The sequence below is a fragment of the Artibeus jamaicensis genome, unplaced genomic scaffold (genome assembly GCF_021234435.1).
Source record: "Artibeus jamaicensis isolate MK-2021 breed Jamaican fruit bat unplaced genomic scaffold, CSHL_Jam_final scaffold_1689, whole genome shotgun sequence".
NCBI classification, from domain to species: domain Eukaryota; kingdom Metazoa; phylum Chordata; class Mammalia; order Chiroptera; family Phyllostomidae; genus Artibeus; species Artibeus jamaicensis.
In genome coordinates this window covers 12,008,288-12,030,629 of record NW_026522029.1, presented here as the reverse complement: position 1 = coordinate 12,030,629, position 22,342 = coordinate 12,008,288, and the positions used below count along the sequence as shown (strand labels likewise).

At 46.9% G+C, this 22,342-nt stretch overlaps 1 protein-coding gene across 3 annotated transcripts in view; it reads left to right on the top strand.

Annotated features, from left to right (window-relative positions):
• The window catches only part of SLC30A7 (solute carrier family 30 member 7), a 53,031-nt gene that overhangs the window by 10,047 nt on the left and 20,642 nt on the right, over window positions 1-22,342 (top strand). For all 3 annotated transcript variants that reach the window (XM_053655888.1, XM_037153020.2, XM_037153019.2), the window contains 3 exons: window positions 2,478-2,621; window positions 5,952-6,002; window positions 9,106-9,241. In XM_053655888.1, the coding sequence (XP_053511863.1) occupies window positions 2,478-2,621; window positions 5,952-6,002; window positions 9,106-9,241 (331 nt within the window). The remainder of the gene's footprint in view (window positions 1-2,477; window positions 2,622-5,951; window positions 6,003-9,105; window positions 9,242-22,342) is intronic.

The window sequence follows — 22,342 nt, the reverse complement described above, 5'->3', positions numbered from 1 at the left end:
GTGGACATCAAAACCACAGAACAGATCTAGTCACAGCAGACGACGGCGTAGGTTGGCGGGAAGTTCTCCGTGCGCTCTGTGCCTTCGTCTGGCACCCCCTCCGTCTCCCTTCTCTGCTTAGCAGACGCGCAGAGCTCCCGGTTCGTTTAGCCGGTCCTCTGTGGGTGGGCGCAGGCCGGCTCCCGCGATTGCGGCTCCGAGCCTTGTGGAGCAACACGGGGAGTGTCCTCCCAGAGCCCCACTGCCCCGCACGGCAGCCCTCAGTCACAGGGGACCGTTTAAACCGACGTCACAGTTGACTAAAAATGCGATTCCTCAGTCGCGCTGATGGCATTTCGAGTGCTCCTTAGCCACACAGGGCTATGGTGCTGCGCAGCGGGTACGGAACGTCTCTGGGGAAAACGCTCCGAACTGCACTGTGCAGGAATCCGCGTGTGGGTAAAATCGCCAGGACACGGGACGTGCAGTGTGGAGTGTCAGTGCACATCAGCAAATCAGTCTAAATGGCTGTTACTCTCTGATTGCAAGCACTGCTTCCCATCGCCCACGTCAACACTTAATATTATGGGTTTAAAACCATTTTGCTGATATTGAAAACATGTCATCCGTTTATTTGGTATTTCTCTATTCCAGAGTCACCCGTTCTTTTCATTTTTTTTTTGCCTTGTTTTTCTATCGTCTTATTGTTAATCCACTTACAAGCATTTAAAAAAATACATTTAATATATTTTTCTATGCTAGTCCTTTGTTTTATGTGTTGCAAATTTCTTTTCCCAATCTTTGGCTTGCCTTTAAACTTTTATATGTGGGTTTTTAACTTGGATACAATCTAGTTTTTCCGTCGTACATTTTTTTGGGGGAATGCGTTCTACTCACAGGAGGTTTCTGCCGTGGGTCATGACCCTGTTCTCTTGTCATTCAGCACCGTGACGGTTTGGGGTCTGTGTTTTCCCCCGTCCATTCTGGTCCTTCCTCTGCTTCCTTATTTTTTATAAAACAAGTGTAGCTTATTTTTGTGATAGGGTGAGTAAGGACCTCCCTCTTTTTCTCCGTGTGAGTAAGGGGTTTTCCAGGCATTATTTGTTGATCGTTCCTTCCCCACACCTGATGGAAAGGACACTTTTGCCCGGGATTACACCGCCGTGTGTCACGGGGCCAGTCTGTCCATCCTTGACTCTCCTGACACACTGGGCTGGTGCCTGTCCTCTCCACGGGTCAATGTCTGGGAGGGCGGACCTGCCTGTGGGGGCCCATCTTGCTTACTTGTTTTTTTCATCAGCTTGTCCAGTTTAACAAAAAACCTTGTTGGGGTTTTGACTGGAAATTCACTATTTTCACAATTTATGGCTAATTGTGAAAAACTGGCACAACTCACATTAAATTCCAGGGCTTTCATTAAGTTGTCTCAGACATTTAAAATAAACATCTTTGTAGTTTCCTTTGGTCCATTTTTAGGCAGTTGAAAGTTTTTGTTAAGAACAGTGTGACTATCGGTCCTGCCCATCTTCCCGCACAGCCAGGACTCGAGCTCAGAGCTGCGTAGACATAGTTCCCCCCTGTGTCCTGGCGTCAGCAAGGACACGTACCTGGGCAGCTTTTAACGATGCCGGCTTTCACTGCAGGGCGTCCACACTCACCAAGACCCCTGCAGGGAGAGACCCAGCTCCAGCCGAGCCTCCCCGCGACGTGGCTCTGCAGCCACGGCCGAGCACCGTGGCTGTCGTGGGGCAAGCTGCTCGGGGCTCGCCGCTGGGTCTGGTGCTCACGGTTGGTTCCTGGCGGAACGGCCCTGCCAGCCAAAGGGGGTTCCTGAGCCTACTAAAGTAACGTGGTCTCCTCCTCTAGTTAATTTAGAATTGGTGATTCCATGGCTAGATTTCCCCATGAGGACCCGTCCTTCAGTTTTGGGGTCAGAGTGCGCTCATTGAAGTCGATTTTGGTGTGCGGTGTGAGGAAGGAGTCCGGTGTTGTCTTACATACAGATGACCAGTGGTCTCAGCACCATTTGTAGAGGAGATGACTTTCTCCTGTCGAGCTGTCTAGCCGCCCTTGCCAGCAGTCGGTTGGCCTTGAATGTGAGAGTTCCTTTCTAGACTCCCAGCTCGGTCTCACTGGTCTGTGTGTCTGTCCTCAGGCCAGCACCTTTCTGTCTCGGTCAGTGTGACTCCGACGTAGGTTTTGAAATCACGATATATGTTTTTCCTCTCTATTCTTTTCTTTTAGTTTTGACTATTCTGGGTCCTTTTGTGCATTTCCCTGTAAGATTTAGGGTTAGCTTGTCAGTCTCTGCTTTATTTCCCTCCTGTACTGTGCAGTAGGAACTCAGTACTCCTGTAACGTGCCTCTGACCGTGTTTACCAGTCCGTGTTCGTTGAGTGGAATCTGGTTTTAGAGCTAGTTCACTTTGCAGGTACCAGTAGTGCTGTAACCATTCAATGATGGGTCTTTATGTTCCTTTTGTTCTCAACTGTCTTTAGGCCACGGACACAGCCATTCCCTCTTTAACGGTGCTCTGGACCAGGCCCACGGCCGGGGAGACCACTGCCACAGCCACGAACCGAAACACGGGGCTGCACACGGCCACGGGCACAGCCACGGCCACGGGCACTTCCACTCCCACGGTGAGTGCAGCCGGACGCCTGTCACTCAGCAGAGTGCGGCTCCGGCCTTTTCCTAGTGGACGGTGTCTGTTAAAAAGTGTTGGGATTGACTCCTTTCTCGTGAATCAGACTCTGTGGTCCCAGGCGAGTTCTGCTTCAGTATTTGATGAGTTTACTTGGTCAGGCAGTGGATGTAGCTTTTGTAAAGTGTGATTAGGCCTTCTGTGCTATAGATAGGCTTACAAAAATACGATAGGAGTTTTCCATTCTTCACATTTTCATTGTAATTTTGGTAGATATTTGCCTCAATATGATCTTAGGAATTTTTATACGCTAACCTACATGGCAAGGCATTGGGTGCTAAGTTATAAGGTACTTAGCAACTTAATTAATATTTAATTTAAAACGTCCATTTTAAATAGTTTACTCATGGAATTTTCAAGTGTAGATTGCCAGGTCTGCTTAAGTGGTGCAATTTGACTAATCTTTAAATAAATTATATACTTAAATATTTAGTGTACCTGCCATGTTGACAGAACTGTAAGCTTTAGGTGGAAAATAGGAAAGGGGCCTTGGAGTCTGAATATTAATTTTTCAGTCTCTAAAATTTGCTATATTTTTGTAAGTCCTACTCTGATATGCTTTAAAACCTTGCTTTTCTAAGACTTTTGCTCACATGCATCTTAAAATAATTTTGAAAATTTTAACTGTTCTTAAAGATGATTTCTAAAAAAATTTATTTAAATAATTGCAAAGAATATAATTTCTGATACACTACAGGTGCTATTTCATAATGAAACTTCTACCTTGCCTTGTTGAATATATTCGGTGGACTCTAACTCCCGTAGTGACCTGAGATTCACTGTCACTGGTTCAGAAACATGTAGGCAAACAGTTCCAGACTCCACAGCCTCCTTTCTCTTGGATTTTTATTGCCATTCCACTTTATAGAATTTTATAATAATGGGTGATGTTTGTGATAGATACATTTTAAATCGATCATCCGTTATTCTTGGCAATAAAATATGTACATAAAATAAAGATTTGTATTTCCTAGGAACCTGTGACTTAGCATTTGAGTGTTTCTTTCGGATGGAGTTTTGTTAGTCGTACAAAGTCAATCAAAATATTTCTGTTTTTAAATTTGAATCGTGTATGATCATAAAGAGCAGCATTTTATTTGAAATATGTATCTTAAGGAGGTGATTAGAGCTCTTTTTTCTCAATTAGTTTATAGATAATTAATATTTATTAACATATAACAGGTTTTAGCATCAATTCTCTTCCTGTGTTTATTATGTAAGTACTAAGAAACGTTAAACAGGAGGAAATTCTGTTATAGCATTTCAGTCAACTCTTTGAACCCCTTCAGAATTACATTCCAAAGATTACATAGTGATCTGGTATCCAAAATTATTTTGGATATATTAACTGTGGTCAGCTTCATTAGCTAATCCCCACATTCTGTTAAAGCAAAGACTCGGGCACCATGTGGCTTATACAGGATTTGCTGGCCAGTCATTGGAGTCATTGCTTTGCTGACATTACCACCAACATTGCAGTTGACCCCTTGTTTGCCACACTAGAGTTTTTCTAGTTCCCTGGGCAAAGCCTGGTGGTAAGATTTGAGGTGGGCGAGAGGCAGCCCTTTTTTTGGTCAAGGAGATGGTGAGTGGGGAAGAAAAATGACTGTGACGTCAGGGCAAGAGGACATCCTGACAGCTGGTCAGTACAAATGCTGGGTTTCCGAGACAAGGAGTCCGACTCCAAAACCTGCCCCTGTCATCCTGCCTTCAGGGTTATGGTAGCCAGCCCGAGGACACATTGGCGATGGGGCCACCATTCCACTTTGTCCCGAAGAGACACCGTGGTCTCTCTGGGAAGCCCTGTGAGCTTCACGTTTATTGGAACGCTGCCCCGTGGGTCACATGCCTGCCAATTGCCTGTTCCAGCTGCTGGTATCTCAACGATCGGAACAGTGAAGGTTTACGCCCTGTGCTGGGCCGATAGGGCGGGGCCCTGATCCTCAGGTCCCTTCAAGGAGCCAGGCTCTTCCTGCAGACGGGCATTCTTAACCCCGGGAGTGTGGCAGAGGATCACGTGGGACCTCCTTAGGAGCCTGAGGTGCTTTCCGTCCCTCATTTCTTTGTTCGCCCCCTCAGTCACACATGGCTTCTAACTCCAGGTGCCCAGGACACATGGTTCAGTTATTTGATAGCAAGAAAGGACAGTGGTGTTTGGCCGGCAGCTAGCCGCGCTCAATAAGAAGTGACATGTTTTATATCCAGAAGGACTTTCAGATTTCGCACAGATGGGAGTTTTGCTGTCTTACATAGTGATTGTGTTAGCACACCAGAACATGCCTTTCAAACTGACGGTGTCAGAACAGCTGTCTTTCTCTGGACCTGCTACACCTGCAGACAGAAATCTGGTGCCTGGCTCACCTCAGCAGGGTTTCCAGAAGGCTGCAGTTTTGTCTCCACACGGCAGTGCCACGTCGGTGAGCACTGTGCACGTCACGTGCTCTGGGCTGTAGTGAGCAGCCAGCTCGTGGGTGCCACGGACCCAGAGCCCGTGGGTGCTGTGGACCAGGGCCCGTGCCCCGCCAGGGCCGCTCTCTGTTAGGTCCCAGGGCTCGTCGGTCCGCTTGATGTGCCGTTTGCATGAATAGCGCTTGTCTTTTACATGGTTTACCGATGGTTTCTTTGGATGTTAAAAGAAGCAGTTATACCTAACTGCTTTGAAGATGTTAAAGCCGATCGCTCATCTTCAAAGCAGTTAGGTATACAGATTGTAGGGCTTTTTTTTGTTGTTCATCCTAAAGGCAAAATGAAGGTGTTTTTCTCTCTTCGGTGTGAGAAACTTGGCTCACCTGTCTGGAAGCGACTGGAAAACTACTGTTTGCCACCGTTGCCTCGGTCCAGCTTTCCTGAGACTGTCCTGACTCTGTTCCTTCAACCTCACGTAACCCCAGCCAGCAGTTTTGTGCTTTGTGCATTTCTAACTATAAAATTAGCATAGTGCGCTGTGTGTAGAATGCTCTGAATATTAGAAGACTTTCACGGTGTGTCCACGTGCTGTGTTCTTTCTTACCAGACTGTTTACTGTAATAATTTGCTGACTGTAATAATTTGCTGAACACTACTCTGTACTGCTGATGCATTTTGAAATTTGTCATGTCTATTTCCATGAAATTCCTGTATTAAGTTCCAAAAATAATTTTGCAGGTCCGATGTGGCTATGTAGTCATGCATCCTTCACTATACGTTTGAATGAAAATACTCTGAATTGCAAAAATTGCATCAGGAATTGAAGACACGTTTTAAAATGATCTCACTTAACTCTCTACAGATGGCCCCTCCTTCAAAGAAACAGCAGGACCCAGCAGACAGATTCTACAAGGTATGAGGAGGAGGAGCTTGTGGTTTCTCAGTTCTGTGAAACGGCTTCACAGCTTTCCTTTAAGAAAAATGCATAACACAGTGTTTACGTTGAACACGTTGGCCTCCCAGTGATTTTCCTTATTTGTGCTGTTAAGTGTATTAGCAGACGTTCCTTCCATTTGTCACTTGGCTGTTTCCTCAGATTGAATGAGAAGAGTAAGATATTCAGAAACCACCCTGCTTCGGTGTGAATCTTGCCCGTCGCAGTGACCGCACCGCCACCGTAGTAGTGTGTGTGCCTTTGCGGGGTTGTCCAGGGGTTTCCCGCGAGTCCTGTACTCCGTGCGTGCTGACGTGGTGGGAGGCTGAGAGCTGCAGATGTGGGCGTCTGAACCCACAGATGTGCAGTGCCCGGGGGGAGCCCTGACGTGGGCCCTGGGCGATGACGACGGGTCGGCGCCGTCCCGTCAGCTGTGCCACGTGCACTTAGGTGCGGAGCATGCGCAGTGGGGAGGCTGTGCGTGCTGGGGGCAGAGGCCACGCGGGAAGGCTCTGTCTTCCTGTTTGTGCTGTGAACCTGCGAGGTAAAGTCCGTTCTACTGTTCTAGAACGTAATGCAAAGTGAGACCCCCGGTGCAGCCCCAGGCATCAACAATGACGCCTAAACAGAAGCTGGCACGCGTGTGAAACAGTGTGGTACGAACCTGTACAAGCCGGAGAAAGTCAGTCTCGTCTGTGCACTGTGGTGGTTCCCGTTTTGGCAGGTGGACCAGTCTTGGACTCTGACTCTCCATGCAGAGTGCATTGTTAGGTTTTCTAATTCCCAGCTGGCCTTCCTCCTGCCTTCATAAGCTTTGACTTCAGCCTGACTTTCCAGTGGCTGGCGACCTGGTCTCCCCCGCACCTGGGTGTCCCCTCTGCTTCCCGACACAGTCCTTCTTTGAACACTCTCGCTGGGAATGAGCCCCTCCCTGCCCAGGAGTTGCTTCAGGAGGCTTAACCGTGTCTTCTGGTCTCCAGTTTTCCATTTGCCAAACATGTAGAATTGTCTTAGAGCAGCATTTGCTGACCTAGCGTGTAGTCATGCATATGCAACGCCTCTATATCCAAAGCTGTAAATTAGCCTCGATAATAAGAGGTTATTTTTAGTTTGGAAATCATCACAATTTGAGGGGACATAAAATTTGCCCTCCTAATTATCTTTTATATAAGCTGTCATGAAAGTGGTTTATATTTTTCTAAGTGTCCATCCACTTATGATGATGGACGCAGCCCAGTGGAAGGTGGGGGGGGCAGGGATAGTGCCCGGTGTGAACCCCCTCCAGGCGGGTGCTCACACAGGGCAGACCATGTGGACTGACTGGCCTGGCTTTTTGCTGCCTTTCATTCCGCTGATAAAACCCGCATTCGGGTCAGCAAGTCAGAGGTAGCCAGGGACTTGCAGTCAGCAGAAAATAAAAAATGGATGGTTCTTTTCTTCTCCTTCTGGTATTTAGAGCTATTTTTGTTTCTGATCCCACCAAAACACTGATTAAAAAATAGATTTAAAAATCACACACTTAAGAATTTTGAAGCTTAGGGACTCTTGGTCCACGTTGCTGTGTATTGTTCTCCAGTTTAATTTTAAAACTTAGGGTGATCCCAGCACTTATTCATTCTCTGCTATTGAAAGTGTTCTTCTGACATTTTTGTGATAGAAAATTGCCAATTTTTTTCAAGGATTGTTATAAAGGTTAGCACCCTATACCAGTGACTTTCAACCGTGTGCCGCAAGAATGTTTAAAACATGCAGTACCTGACTGTTTAGTCAGGGGCACTGACCTCTTTCCCTTAGATGGTCAGATAAAAATGACAGCAGCCGACACAGCTTTCAGTGTGGATGCCCCGTCCGGAGCCAGTGTGGATGGGTCATAGCACAGAGTTGCACCTTATTGGTACCATTGCGTAATCACGTTGTATCTGATTGGTTAATTCCTGGTCCCAGAAATCCTTATGTAAAGTATAGGCACCTGATTTTTTAAAAAAAGTCACTGTGGAGCAAAAAGAGTAGGTGATTGCTATTATATTTTTTTGTCGAACAAAATTTTACCTGTTCTTTTTCAGGTGTGGCACAGAGTTTTAGATGTTAGTGTGTGTGTGCCTGAGATGGCAAAGGAAATACAAGTGAGAAAGTACGTGGATGCCGAGGCAGTGATTTTATTTGGTGTTCAGTGAATAATAAATGAGAAAAATAAGTATTTCTAAAGCAGCCCCGTGCTCTTTGCACGTTAGAGATTTCTCTCCAGGTAGAGTAGTCGATGCTGTTGAAGAGTGTTCTCTGTTCAGCTGCATCTGGTCAGAGTTGTTCTCAGAGGTGGTGTTGATTTTACCTGTTGAAGATCTAAATGTTGAGTAATTTATCTAGTTCAAAGTTTTAAAACGTGATTTGTATTAAACTTACTGTTTGACATTTTTAAATGTTTTTCCTGTCAAGTGTCAATTCATTTAATATTATATTCTAGGTTCTTGGGCAGTTAGAATACCAGTATCCTATCAACTTAATATTTAATTATTAAAAGTTCAAATATATTTACATCCAGTTTAAAATATTCAAATTTCTACTTTCCTTTACATTAGGTTTGAGGTTAGTACGTCACTTTAGGTGACAGAAACTTTGGGATAATTAATAAATATGACAAGGTTATGATCTGCAGGAAATCTGTCTCACGTGGTACCTTGAATGACCAGCAGAGGGCTCTGTGGGCCCACACCACAGACTTTCCCATTTGTAGCCATAAGTTGTGTTCTCTTGACAGATTCTTTCCACCTAGTGAGGTTTTCTTCTAGCAAGTTATTAACTTCTGAGCTCTTTTAGCCAGAGATGAATTTATTACTCTACTTTCCCATTCATATTATTCTGCATCAGATATAGTAACCCCTGATGATTTGAAACAGGAAAGATTATTTCAACTCCCACCGCACCGTTACCTCATTACGGAACAATTGACCTCCTTTCTCACCAGTTTTCAAGTTGGTGGGTCGCCTTTGATATAGGGAATCAAGGCTAGGTTGAGGAAATGTTTTTGACTTTCAGGGGCTCCAACAACGGCGCTGCTCTGATTCTGGGGCTGCTCTCTTTCTAGGTGTGTTTTTACACATCCTGGCAGACACCCTGGGGAGCATCGGGGTGATCGCCTCCGCCATCTTGATGCAGAATTTCGGTCTGATGATAGCGGACCCTATCTGCTCCATCCTCATCGCCATGCTCATCGTCATCAGGTAAGTGGGGCCTGTGACCTGGGTTACGAGGATGCGAGGTGGTCACTCTAAGTTATGATAGCGTTGCTTTTCCTCTGGCCTGTGACAGCTTCCTACAAGGAGCCCTTCTCTTTACCTCTGCCTGGGCTGTGAGGCTTCCTTTGGTGTTCCGTGGTTAATCTGGTGGGTCTGTCATTCAAGTCAGTAGTCGTTTCCGTGGCTCCAGCACCACGTCTGCAGAGTAGGGCACTAGGAATGTAGATGTGTTCACCATAGTTAGAAAGAGTTCACCTTCGCTCCTTGCCATCTCCCTCTTGCACTGCCAGATGCACAGAACGTTAGCATCTCTTCTAGAACTGTTTTCCACCTGCACAAAATCTTCGCAGAAGTCCCGAAAAAGCACTTATTGACGTACACTTGTGTCTGTCTCCCCGTCCACACTTGGGTCTGTCTGCCCGTCCACACTTGGGTCTGTCTGCCCGTCCACACTTGGGTCTGTCTGCCCGTCCACACTTGGGTCTGTCTGCCCGTCCACACTTGGGTCTGTCTGCCCGTCCACACTTGGGTCTGTCTCCCCGTCCACACTTGGGTCTGTCTGCCCGTCCACACTTGGGTCTGTCTGCCCGTCCACACTTGGGTCTGTCTCCCCGTCCACACTTGGGTCTGTCTGCCCGTCCACACTTGGGTCTGTCTGCCCGTCCACACTTGGGTCTGTCTGCCCGTCCACACTTGGGTCTGTCTGCCCGTCCACACTTGGGTCTGTCTGCCCGTCACACTTGGGTCTGTCTCCCCGTCCACACTTGGGTCTGTCTGCCCGTCCACACTTGGGTCTGTCTGCCCGTCCACACTTGGGTTTCGTCCACTTGGGTCTGTCTGCCCATCCCTTGGGTCTGTCTGCCCGTCCACACTTGGGTCTGTCTGCCCGTCCACACTTGGGTCTGTCTCCCCGTCCACACTTGGGTCTGTCTGCCCGTCCACACTTGGGTCTGTCTCCCCGTCCACACTTGCATTTCTCTCCCCGTCCACACTTGGGTCTGTCTGCCCGTCCACACTTGGGTCTGTCTGCCCGTCCACACTTGGGTCTGTCTCCCCGTCCACACTTGGGTCTGTCTGCCCGTCCACCCTTGGGTCTGTCTCCCTGTCCGGGTGGTACCTTCCCGAGGAAGGATCTGTCTTTTAGCTTTTTTAGTTCTCTGTTGCTTTTTGTGGTGCCAGTGTGTATAGTTATTATCTCTTAAATTTATTTTAGTTCTATCTCTCGAATTATATATAAAGATATGCCTTGAATTGGATTGCTTTATTTATTAATACAGTTATACTGTTAATAAAAATTTCTTCGTAATGATGACTAGACCTTCTCGTGGACAGACTATCATGATTTTTATAGCTTATAGTTTGATAGAATAGACTGAATACATTATCATGAAATTCTCATTACTCATAATTAATTTTTTGTAACTTGTCATAAAAGCAGAATTTTAAGTTTTTGCTTAAAGGTAGGCTATAGCTTCTACACGTGGAGATTAATTTCAAATTTTCTCTCCCTCATCTGCACTGGGGAGCAGCTCTGTAAAGCCTTTAGAAAGCTCGGCCTGCCTGTTCTTTGTCCCTGGGAGTCTCACTATGCCTCACTGAAAGTCCAGCTAAGTGCCACGCGGTCCGTGGAAGTAACCCCTCATCGTGGGTGACGGGCGAGTGTACCCCTCCACTTGCGCGCTCACTGCTTAGCTGATCGAGTTCCATCCTGGAATCCTTAGCTGCTCCTCATACTTCTCAGGAAGGATCTTGACATGCACTTGCTCTGTCCGCACCGGTCCCCTAACTCTCCTGCCCTGGGTCGCCGGGAAGAGGAGGCGTCCCCCAGACTCTTCTCCATACTGGGGCCAAAGCCATCTTTCCCTAACGAGGAGTGTGGGCCTCAGAAAAACATCTCAGTAGATCCCTCCGGGGGTCTTTCTTACCCTCGGGGTAAAGTCTGCTCCCCTTAGTGGGGCTCCACGTGGTCACCGTCCACCTCGTTGGTCCCTCTCTCGTCCTTGGCAGCATGTGTTCTGTTCCCGGCCACAGTCAGTCACTCCCAGGTCCCTGAAAGCACACGCGCTGCCTGGACTTGGCTCTGCTCAGGGCTCCTGTGTCCCGGGTGAGGTGTGCTCACTCTGGGGTCCCTCTCACGCCCACGGGGTCCAGGCTGCGGGGCCCCGATGCTGCTCCCACCCACGGTGTTTTCTCCTGGGTCGGCATAGCCCGTCTCCCCACGCTCCCTGGGGGCCAGCTGGTTTTCTGTGGTTGTCTAGTCCCCACCCAACTCTACCAGGCCAAAAGCTGGTGCATTTAGAGCTGAATCAAAATAAACTAGTGTTTTGTCAACCTCAGAGAATTACTTTCTCTGATTCCAAACAGGATTCCTTAGTTCCACTCCCGTTTAGTGATTCCACAAGTATACATACCCACACTCACAGAGGAAGCTTTTTTACTGAAACAGAACACAGTAAAAACTGCACAAATCATTTTCAACACGAGTTTATCAAGTAGACCTGGTGCCCAGGGTGGTGAGAGGCAGACCTCCCATTGCAGTGGCTCAGGGTGGGAGAGAGAAGCCCAGGCTGCTGTTGGCCTCGCACAGAGTGGGCACCGTGGGACGGCGCCGTTGACGTGGGGGGCGGGGTGCGCCCGGGGAGTGGAGGCCGTGAAGGCCTCGTCCGGTGGCCGTGGGCTGGAGCGGGTCCGGGGCAGAGCGGGGGACCACCGTGGGGCCCTCTGCTGTAAAGCCAGCAGCACGCCTGCCTGGCAGCGCCACGAGCCCCCTTTGAAGTCCGTGGTCCTGAGTTCAAAGCGAGAACAGCTGGCGCGCTTGTCTGTTCTTCTCTGGTCTCGTTTGGCTCCTGGGTGGAGTGTAGAACAGACAGCGAGTTGCCCTGAACAGGTCTGGGGTTTGTCGGGTGAGTGATGGCAGCGAGAAAGTGGCAAGGCAGGAGTTAGAGTGGTGGGAAATTAAAGGAAGTGATAGATGCTAAAGACGAACAAGAAACCCAACGTGATGGGGTTAGTGGGTTGGAGTTCTGGGAGACGTGCAGAGTCCCGCACTTGGCTTTGAGGTCGGAAGGTCGGAGGCGTGAGCCCGGGCTGGGATCCAGGACAGGCCATCATCACCCAGAGGCCGGGTGTCGGGTGCATTGTCCACGTGGACAGTCACATTCAGAGTCACCAGAAAGGCAGCGGTGGAGAGACAGGTCCTTTGCCAAACTCTTCAGTGACCAGAGGGGAGCCAGCCAGAAACGTCCCACTGGTGATCAGGATGGGGCAGGGTGTCCCGTGGCCTGGGCCTGGGAGGAGCCGTGCGCCTGGAAGAAGCAGACCAGTGATCTGGGGGTGGTCGTGAGGGGCAATGACGGCCACCTGGGCGGCAGCTCCAGGAGGCGCCCGTGGGAGGGGAAAGGGCCTCCCTCACAGTGCTGTGGGGACAGTGTCCTGGGGACAGCCAGCTTCCAGGTGGGGCATGGACCGGATGTGGCCGCCAGGAAGGAGACTGAGGATTTCATGAGCATCGCATGTTGAACAGTAATTTTTAAAAATACATGGAAATAACTGTGCTGACAAAGGAACTTGGCATAGTGTAGAAAAGGATAAGGAAAAAAAATTACCTCTAGTTGCACTGGCCCAGAGAACGATGTTGCTATTTTTGCGGGCATTTTTGGGGGGCTTTTTTCTTTTATTCTGAGCCTATTTTTAATGGTATTTTTTGCTTGTATTACATATATTCTGAGTAAGAAACCTTTTTTATCTTTTTCTGATTGTAAACTTATAGTCAGTGTAGGACGCTCGGAAAATGACGAGAAGTGGAAAGAGATAAAGAAAGAAAAGCCAGGACGACCACGCGGGATCACGTGAGCGCTGGCAGCTGTGTTCCTGTGCGGTCGTTTTTAGGCTTTCTCTTTTCACTGTTAAATTTCTGCTGGTCATGGAGCTCGGTCAGCATTCGAGTGTTCGCAGGTTCCAGGCAAACGATAGTACAGTTATTATTTTAAAGTTTCGAGATGATTTCTTAGCTGGCAAGGTCTTAATCGATGACAATAAGTGGCAGCAGCTACAGGGCGACACTTCAGAATGATTTGTCCTCGTGAAGTGTGGCTTTCTCTGTGTAGGAGGGAAAATACACGCAATGTGTGTGTGTGTCGTGGTGTAAGTGTGCACGTGTGGACACACAACGTACTCTCTGTTTGTGTTTGTTCATCCCCGAATGTTGCCTGGGTCTCTCTGGGTGGCGTAGTTTTAAAATGATGCTCTTTTCTAAAGTCTTCAAGGCAAACAAGCGTTTCCAACTTGGCCTTCAGAAAGTTTGTTGTTTTTTTTTTTTAATGGCGCGCAATAAAGAACAACGTAAGCTTCAAAGTGCGAAATAAAGACATTCCAGTCGTCTGTTTTACTGTTGGAAAGCAAACTCCTTTTCTGAAATGGTCACGTGATAACAAAACAGTCTCAGAATCACTGTGAGCCGTTTTTCAAATCCAAAGCTGATTTTAGGAAATAATAGATGAACGTGCTTACGGACACAACAAAACAGAGGGTAAAGGGGTAATTTCCCCTTACCCTTAATTTGTATATGCATTAGCGATTCATCCCGAGCAGGAGAAGTAATGGGCCCCTTTCTGCATTGTTCGGAGTTAAATGTTCTCAACTGAGAATGTGCAGTGGAAGGAGACGTCTCCCCCTCTCGGCTGCCCGCCGACCTCCCACTTTCACTTTCTCAGTGAAAGTGATTTCTTAGAAAAGGGCAGTTTTCCTCTCCACATTCTCTAACAAATGGTGATGTAAATTGCTGGGTAACACTGGGTTCCACTGTGGAGAATTTTGCTTCCCCAGGAAAAGCAGCAGATTGAGCACCGATGAGAGCGTGATTCTCCTTTTCTGGAAACACATCCTCTTGTTAGAGATCTCTAAAGGGGGCAATGGTCTTGCCCCCTTTTCCCATCAGTCGCTGAACTGGAGTGGAAAGCAGATGCATAAGTTAGAGGGCAGACCTCTGAGCAATTTGTTGTAGCTTTGAATTTCACTGCGATTTTTAAAGCGCTGCCCTTTCCCTAGACCGGCAGCTTGATTTCTGATTGACTTAAATCAAAGGGGTACCTGAGCATGATGGGAGAAATGCATAGACAGAATGCAGGAACGAGCTGCGTTACTGGTGCGGTGTTTAAGTTTTACAGGAATGTCCTTTTCAGTCGGTTTTCTGCACCTCACCACTCACCGTTGTAGGTGCTGTGTGCATTTCTACCACACGCGTTTGCTAATGCAGAGAACAGGAAAGTTTCCCTTTGTTAGGGGGAAAACTTTTTGAATAATATATTTCTTGTCATATTGAAGAGAAAATAGATCCACTTTTAGAGGCAAACAAGGGCACTAGGCTTTTGAAATGACAGCCAAGGTCACCAGTAGAGGCAGGAGATGCAAAGAAAGTGTAGAGACAAAAACAGTCAGTTTGAAATTCTGAACCACAGGTGATCGGCCTTGTTCACCGGCACAGGATTTGGGCCCGGCACTGATGTGGACAAATCTTGTTGACTCTGTAGTCAACTAGATAATTCTTTGTGGCCTATATTAAGTAAAACGTAAGCACTTTTTAAAACATGTAAGAAGCTACCGTATCATGCATAAGAAATTACAGAGAGATACTTTTTTCAAAAATGGTTTTGGGTGGTGTCTGAAAATTTCCTTTGTGGTTAGCTTTTCAAGTAGTTGCAACTTACGAAGTATACTTTCGGGGGCTGAGATAAATGAAGACGGTTTCCCGAGATTGTAACTTGGTGCCTGTGTCTCTATCCGTGGTGGGAACATTTTTGTCCAGTAATTTTATTTTTCAAGCATAGATAAAACCATCGTGCCGCATTTACACATACGGTTGAGTCTAGTACCCTTCTCAAACAGCATTCTGGGAGAGCACACCCTAAGGCAAGGTGTCACACTCATTGTCACCGGGGGCCACATCAGCCTCGCAGTTCCCTTCAAAGGGCCGAAATAACGTTAGGACTGGATACACGTAACTGCTCCTTAACAGTCAAGGAGTTGAAATTACATTCGGCCCTTTGAAGGCAACCGCATCCGTTTATATGAATTATTAACTTCTCCCCTACACACAGAGAGAGCACTGGTTACGTACTGTCCTTGGGGGCCTGAGAGACAGTCTCTGTGGTCATTCTGTGTGCTCGGTGGTTCAGACCAAGCGTCCCAGGGAAGAAAGCCTGGAAAGTGGGCTCAGAAATGTTAGAGGGGACAGAGCAGATGCAGTGAATGTATTAGTGACCGTTCGCCAGTAACACCGGAGAAGAGAAAGTCGCTGAGGTTTGAAAATGGGAAAGGAGAGGTTATTCTTTTATGTAAAATATATGATTGTGTTTCTGTAAAGCCCATGGGAAAACTATGACAAGTAATTTAGTCAAGTTACAGGTATAAAATGGGTGTTCACAATGAATACTACCCTTTTGTAAATAGACAACATTCAGTTGAAGGATATAATTAAAGAGACGATGTGGTTTCAGTAGCAACAGTCCAGAAATAAAATATGGAAACTTCTGGACACTGTTGGTAAAGTACGAACTCCTGTGCGTTGCTCACAGAAATGAGAAGGGCCCTGTCGGGGTGGAGAGAACTTTGACAGCATCTCACATAAATGTGCGTTTACTTTGATAGAGAACTTTGACAGCATCTCACATAAATGTGCGTTTACTTTGATAGAGAACTTTGACAGCATCTCACATAAATGCGCGTTTACTTTGATAGAGAACTTTGACAGCATCTCACATAAATGTGCGTTTACTTTGATTGAACAACGCCTCTTCTGCGAATGTAGCCTAAGGACAAAATGGCAAAAACACAAGAGGGTGTGTAAATAAGGCCATTCCTCGCGGCCTCATTCATTGCGGTTGGAAAGAAGGCCAGCATCCGGTCCCAGGGAGTCGTGTGCCGTCCTGCAGAACCAGTGAAGGGCGGCACCGGCCGGGGGCAGAATGGGAAGCCCCTCTTCCTCCCGTGGAGACAGACTGGCACGGCCGACTGACAGCCTGCCTCCGTGAGACGTGCAGAAACCAGGTAACAAACGGTGTTCGCACTCCAGGTTGGTGGAGAGCCAAACGTGTGATAGGAAACACATGGCATGTCCCACTCTCCCGTGGTGGTGACTCCCACCCTGGCTCCTGTCTCCTTCTTCCTGGGCGGGGAGAGGACGTGGGCCTGCCTGCGAGACCAGTGCATCGGTCTTGCCGTATCCAAGCACAGCAAGTCTGCCTCCCTTCCCCGTGTCGACAGGTTATCACAAACTGCCACTCAGAGCAGAAGCATGTGTGATGAAACCAGCTGTTTACCACAGGCTGACTGATACACACCAGGGTTAAGTTTCTACAGTATCTCATCAGCGTTACAACGAAATGACAGTGAGCGACAACACCTTGTTTGAGGACCTGCCGCCCTGACCTGGCAGGAGGCAGTTCGGCTGCCCTGAGAACAAAGACATCAACCACGCACTCGAGCTGGCAGTACTACAGCCAAACAGTAGGTGGCGTCCCCGCACTGTGCTTTGCTGCAGATGCCAGTAAGAGCTGCTAGTGGAAGCCAGCAACCCTTTCAAGACTGCAGACCACGGTCCCAGGCCCGGAAAGCACACGTTCCTGGGCAAGACTCGAGAGGTCTTCAGAGTCCCCAGCCAGGCTGGGTAGAAAGACGTCCCTGTATGAAACCAGACCACAGAGTCCGGAGTGGTGGCCGATGCCTCAGATCCTGGAATCCGAACAATAAAAAAGACGAAATACAAAGAAACAGCCAACTATAACCCACTTAAAGGTGATGATTTGATCTCCAGAAACCAAACCTACCAAAAGGAGACATATAAATAGCCAGATAAAGAATTCAGAATTACCATCCTAAGGATGTGCAATTAATCAAAAGACAGCACAGACACTGAACAAAGTCAGAATGATGCATGAACAAAATGAGAATAGCAACGGAGATAGAAACTATTGAGAGCCAAACAAATTCTGGAACCGAAGAATAATAATAATACCTGGGTTGCAAAATTTCCTGGAGGGACTGAACAGCAGATTTGATCAGGCAGAAGCATCACTGCATTTGAATGCAGGGCGTACAGAACTACTGAGGCAGAGGAGAAAAGGAAGATAGCAAGGAGAAGAGACTCTGAGGTGTTTATGGACAAGCAGAACAGCATACGCATTATGGGAGTTCCAGAAAGCAAAGAAACCAAGAAGGGGGCAGCGAACCTATTTGAAAAACAGTGGCCAAAACTTTCTCAAATTGAAGAAGAAAAAGTGGATAAACAAATTTAAGAAACTAAAGAACTTCAACTAAGATAACATAAGGAGACCTACATTGAGTCACATCCTAACTGTTAAAAATCAAATATAAAGTGAGAATCTTGAAAGCAGCAAGAGAAAAGCAACTTGTTACATCAATGATAGCTACAAAGAAAATGTTTTTAGAATACATGCAAAGGGGAACTAGAAAGGAATCAAAACATGTCACTATTAAAAAAAACCAGTGAAACACAAAGGAACACAGCAAGGGGGGAGAGAGAGACACAAAAAGCCACAACATACAGAAAATAGTTAACGAAATGGCAACAGTAAGTCCTTTCACATGAGTAATTACATATAAATGGATTAAAAGCACTAATTAAAAGACAGACTGGCTGAATGGATTTAAATAATTAAGATCCGGCTTTATCCTCTCTGTGAGAGATGCGCTTTATCTAAGGGGTCACGTAGATTGAAAGTGAAAGGGTGGAAAAAGCATCCCACACGAACAGGGTCCTAAAGAGAGCCGCAGTGGCCATACTCAGACAAAAGCTGCCCCGTGAGACATAAGGGGCATTGCATAAGGATAAAAAGATGAACTCACCTTTCATTGGCCTTTACAAATATATAGTAATTATGACTATACACTCATCTAACGTTAGAACACCCAAATTTATGAAGCAAACACTGACAGAAAGGAAGAAACAGAAAAGCCACCCAGTAATAGTAGGAGGTTCAGTCAATTATGTGTAGAGCAACCAGGAAATCAGTCAAATAGAGGATCAGTAAGGAAAGGGAGACTTGAACGACACTAAGGCCAGTGGGCCTAACAGAGCCGTCCGCCCAACAGCAGCAGAATAAACATCCTTCCCCAGCACACAGGGACTATTCTCCCAGAAGGACTACATGCCAGGTCACAGAGGAAGTCCTAACGCATTTTAGAACATTGAAATCGTACAAAGTATCTCTGGGGACCACAATTGGAGTGAAACTAGAAATCAATAGTAGAAGGAAAACACAGAAATCCAAAAATACGTGGAAATTAAATGGCACACTTTAACACCCACTGGGTCATGAAGCAGTTGCAAAGGAATTTAGAAAATATCTAGAGGCAAGTGAGAACAAAGACAGACATACGAAATGCATGGGATGCAGTGAAAGCTGTACTAAGAGGAAAGTTCATAGTAATACGTGCCTGCATTTTTTTAAAGGAGCATTTGAAATCTTGCTTCCTGGCAGTTGTCAGTTTTGGCTCAGATAAACTCATCAAAATTCTCACAAAAAAGAAAAAAGGAAGAAAGAGAAAGGAATAACGGTCTCAAACAACAACCTAATCTTATATCTTAAGAAACTAAGAAAAAAGGAACAAACAACTCAAAGTCATCAGAAGGAAGGAAATAAAGATTGGAGTAGATAAAGGAAATACAGAGTAGAAAAACAATCAGAGAAAAGTAACCCAGAGTTTGGAGTTTTAGGTCAACATTGACCAGTGGAGAAACTACAGCTTGTGGTCACAGCAGCCTGCCAGATAATAATTCAATTTTGGTAATTTTCTTGAGTCCCAACAGTTTTTTTGTGAACAAAGCCCTGTTTCTTCACTTGGGTACTTTTTGAAATGGAGGTTTCCTCAAAGCACGAATAATAACTAGCCTTCCAGCCGGGTCTGCTGTCAGAACTCTGCGCCCCTGTGGGGCTCCCATTGTCCCCTTCCATTCTTCCTCCCCAGCAGTGTGTCAGCGCGAGTCCCACTCATTTCCTCCTCTGTCTGCCCCGTGGCTCTTCATGGGTGCATATGCAATCACTTCATTTTTCTTACTTAGATTGCTGGCATGATGTCAGTGTCTCACGCATGGGAATGCAGAAAGAGCTTTCGTTCAGATAATAAATTGCGCACCCGGAATTGGGAGCACTGCTTGCTGCTGCCCAAGAACATATAATTCTTCCTCACTCGTACCTGCTTGCACAGAGGATAAGATCCTTTTGCCATTTAGCCATATATTACTGTGCGGGGTTGAAAGTCATGTCCAGCAAGAGCTGTAGTATATTTTAATAATCTTCCACTAGTGTTTGAAATCTTAAAGTGGATTATACATTCAGGAGACGTGTCAGGGGCTCGTTCTATTCCAGGCCCTGTGCTGGGCACGAGGAATAAAAAGAATGCGGCGTGATCTCTGGCTCCAGAGGACTCAGTTGAGATGAGAAGCCCCCGTGGAGGGCAGGGAGCTTGTGCCTCGGGATGGGGACCCCGGCGGCACCCCTTCCCAGCCTGCAGCAACCGGCACAGCGCTCTGCCCTCCGAGAGCTCAGGTTTCCTCTTCTGTAAAAGGGGGTCGGCCTCAACCATCCCCTGTGATCTTGCCTCGATCTTGCCTCCATCTGTGACTCCAGCGCTTGCTAAGGTTAACTAAGGTTGTGGGGAGGGTGAAATTAGGAAACAATTATGAAAGCACTTTAAAAATTACTAAGTGTTGCCTAATCAAAGATGTTACTAATTATTTACTCATTTGACATTATTTACTAATGCTTTTGGTTTAAAGACCAGAAGCATTAAGTGTTATAACTGAGTTCCAGAAGGTTCAGGAAGAGGGCGACCTTTCCATGACCTTGGCCCCACATTCTAGGGATGTTTGTGGGTATCTGCCGACTCCTGTTATTGAGTGAAGTAGGTTCTCTGTAGAGGTGCCTCAGTTTAAACCCCAGGCTTTGGGAACACGGTAAATTGTGAGGTGCACCACGGCCCCGTGCTTTGGGCTTTCTGTTCTCTGTGAGGCTCACGAAGCTCTGGGGAAATGGGACATTAGTTGCTCACTACCGTGGAGCACACTCGTATTGATGCAGATACGGCCGTATGTTTACAGCCTCCCTGCACCGCCACGTCTGACGTAGAATACGTTACCGTTTGGGGTCGATTATCTTTGGCTTTTTTGTCCACTGGACATTTTGGAGCATATGACGTATACCAGGCCTTCAGATTTATGCGCTTGCTCTCAGAGTGCTGCCGCTGCCTTTCTCTGTGTATTGAAAGAGCCGCTGATGGTGTGCAGGAAGAATTAGCTCATAGCCAGCTCGAAAAGTTGAAGTGGTAATTATGTTTCAGTTATTACTAATAGATATTTAGTTTCGGCACGGAAGTCTTTTATTGTGAAGCATTATGATTATTCCTCGCTGACGTTCTTCAAAAGTTTTCATAATGTAAACCCTTTTTATTTACTGTCAAAGTGGTGGTGAGACTCACTGAACATTGCTTTTGAAGTAAGATTAGAATATATTTTCATTTGCAGTTACTGGCAATAAAGAATAACAAGTAACTTGCTTATTTAATCTGCTAGGATTTCAGCTTTCACATTGACATTTATGTTTATGATCACATGATTATAAATTTGATTTACCCCAACTTCTGAAGAATGAAGTCATTACCCTGCTTCACTGGTAAACCCATATAGCAAATGACTCACTCCTTCTTACAGATGCTAGGAAAACGGTGTTTCATCGTCACGGCTAGAACCGAGCTGGTCAACCAGAAGCGAGCCTCTAATTGTTTCCAAATGCTTATTTTTGGGGTTTGGATGCCGCGCGGAGTCTGAGCTCGGTCTGGAATTTGCTACGCTTGTCTTTTTCCCCCGAATCCTTTCATTATGGGTAGAGAGAGTCGCGCTCGAGTCTGTTTTGTGATCCCCCTTTATAAGAGTTAATCAGAAAAGTATGGACACAAACTCCTGAGCCAAATGCAATTTTACAAGGCAAATAAGTAGGTTTTATTCAGGTTTCTTTTACATTTTTGTGACCTTTGAAATTATTACAGAAATCGACCTTGGTTCCAAATGGCACTTCACGGGGTGATTTAGCGAGCAGCCCTCTGCCCCCGACCGCAGCTCCACGGCCTAGGTGCGGCCCCTGCCGCTGAAACTCTCACCTTGTTTTAAAATTCTGGGTGGAGGAGAGGCGTGTGGCCTTTCCCTGTGCTCTGGTGACATGAGTGCTGCTGTGGAATGTAACCGTGTGATTAAAATCCAATCTCATGGAGGGTTAGCAACAGGGGAGTGGGAGGAGGAGAAGGGGGGAGAAGGGGGGAGAAGGTACAGAGAATAAGTAGCATAGATGGTAGGTAGCAAATAGGGAGAGGGCAAGAATAGTATGGGAAATATAGAATCTAAAGAACTTGAGACACGTGGTCATAAACTAAAGGGGGGAAGGGTGGGGGTGGGGGGTGCAGGGTGGAGGGGAATGAAGGGGGGAAATAGAACTGTAATGGCATAATCAATAAAATCAAATAAAATTTTTTTAAAAATCCAATCTAAACAGGCAACCATTCCAAATATTCTGGGGCAGCAAAATCAGTCAAACCTCACTGGACCCTTACGAAAGAAAGCACCCCCCTCCTGCATTATTTCCTCCTGTTGGTTATGATGTCTGTTACTTCTTTGAAATAAAAGGTTGCTTCTGACATCACTCGATGGAAACGTTTCTAGGCGTCACGGCAGACGTGAGCGGTGAGTCCCCTGCTGGTGGGCCATCCAATATTGTGCCATGTCGGGTCATGGAGCTTCCCCACCGGCTCTGGAATCCGGGACCTAAGGGCCTCGTGGGAAAGGGGATTTCGGGAGGCAGGGAGGTGCCAGCAGTGGGCTGTAGGGGGCAGCACACACACAGTTCCCGTTGAACCGGGTGTGGATGGAGGCACAGAGGCTTCTCTGGTGAATGTCCTCGGTGCGTCTCTGGCTGCTCTGGGCTGTGGCTGCACCTTAAGTCCCTCGCAGAAGGACCCGTCACGCGTGTGCTTTAGGGACGTGACCGTGCACACTGCATGCCTCAGTCGCAGCCGAGTTCG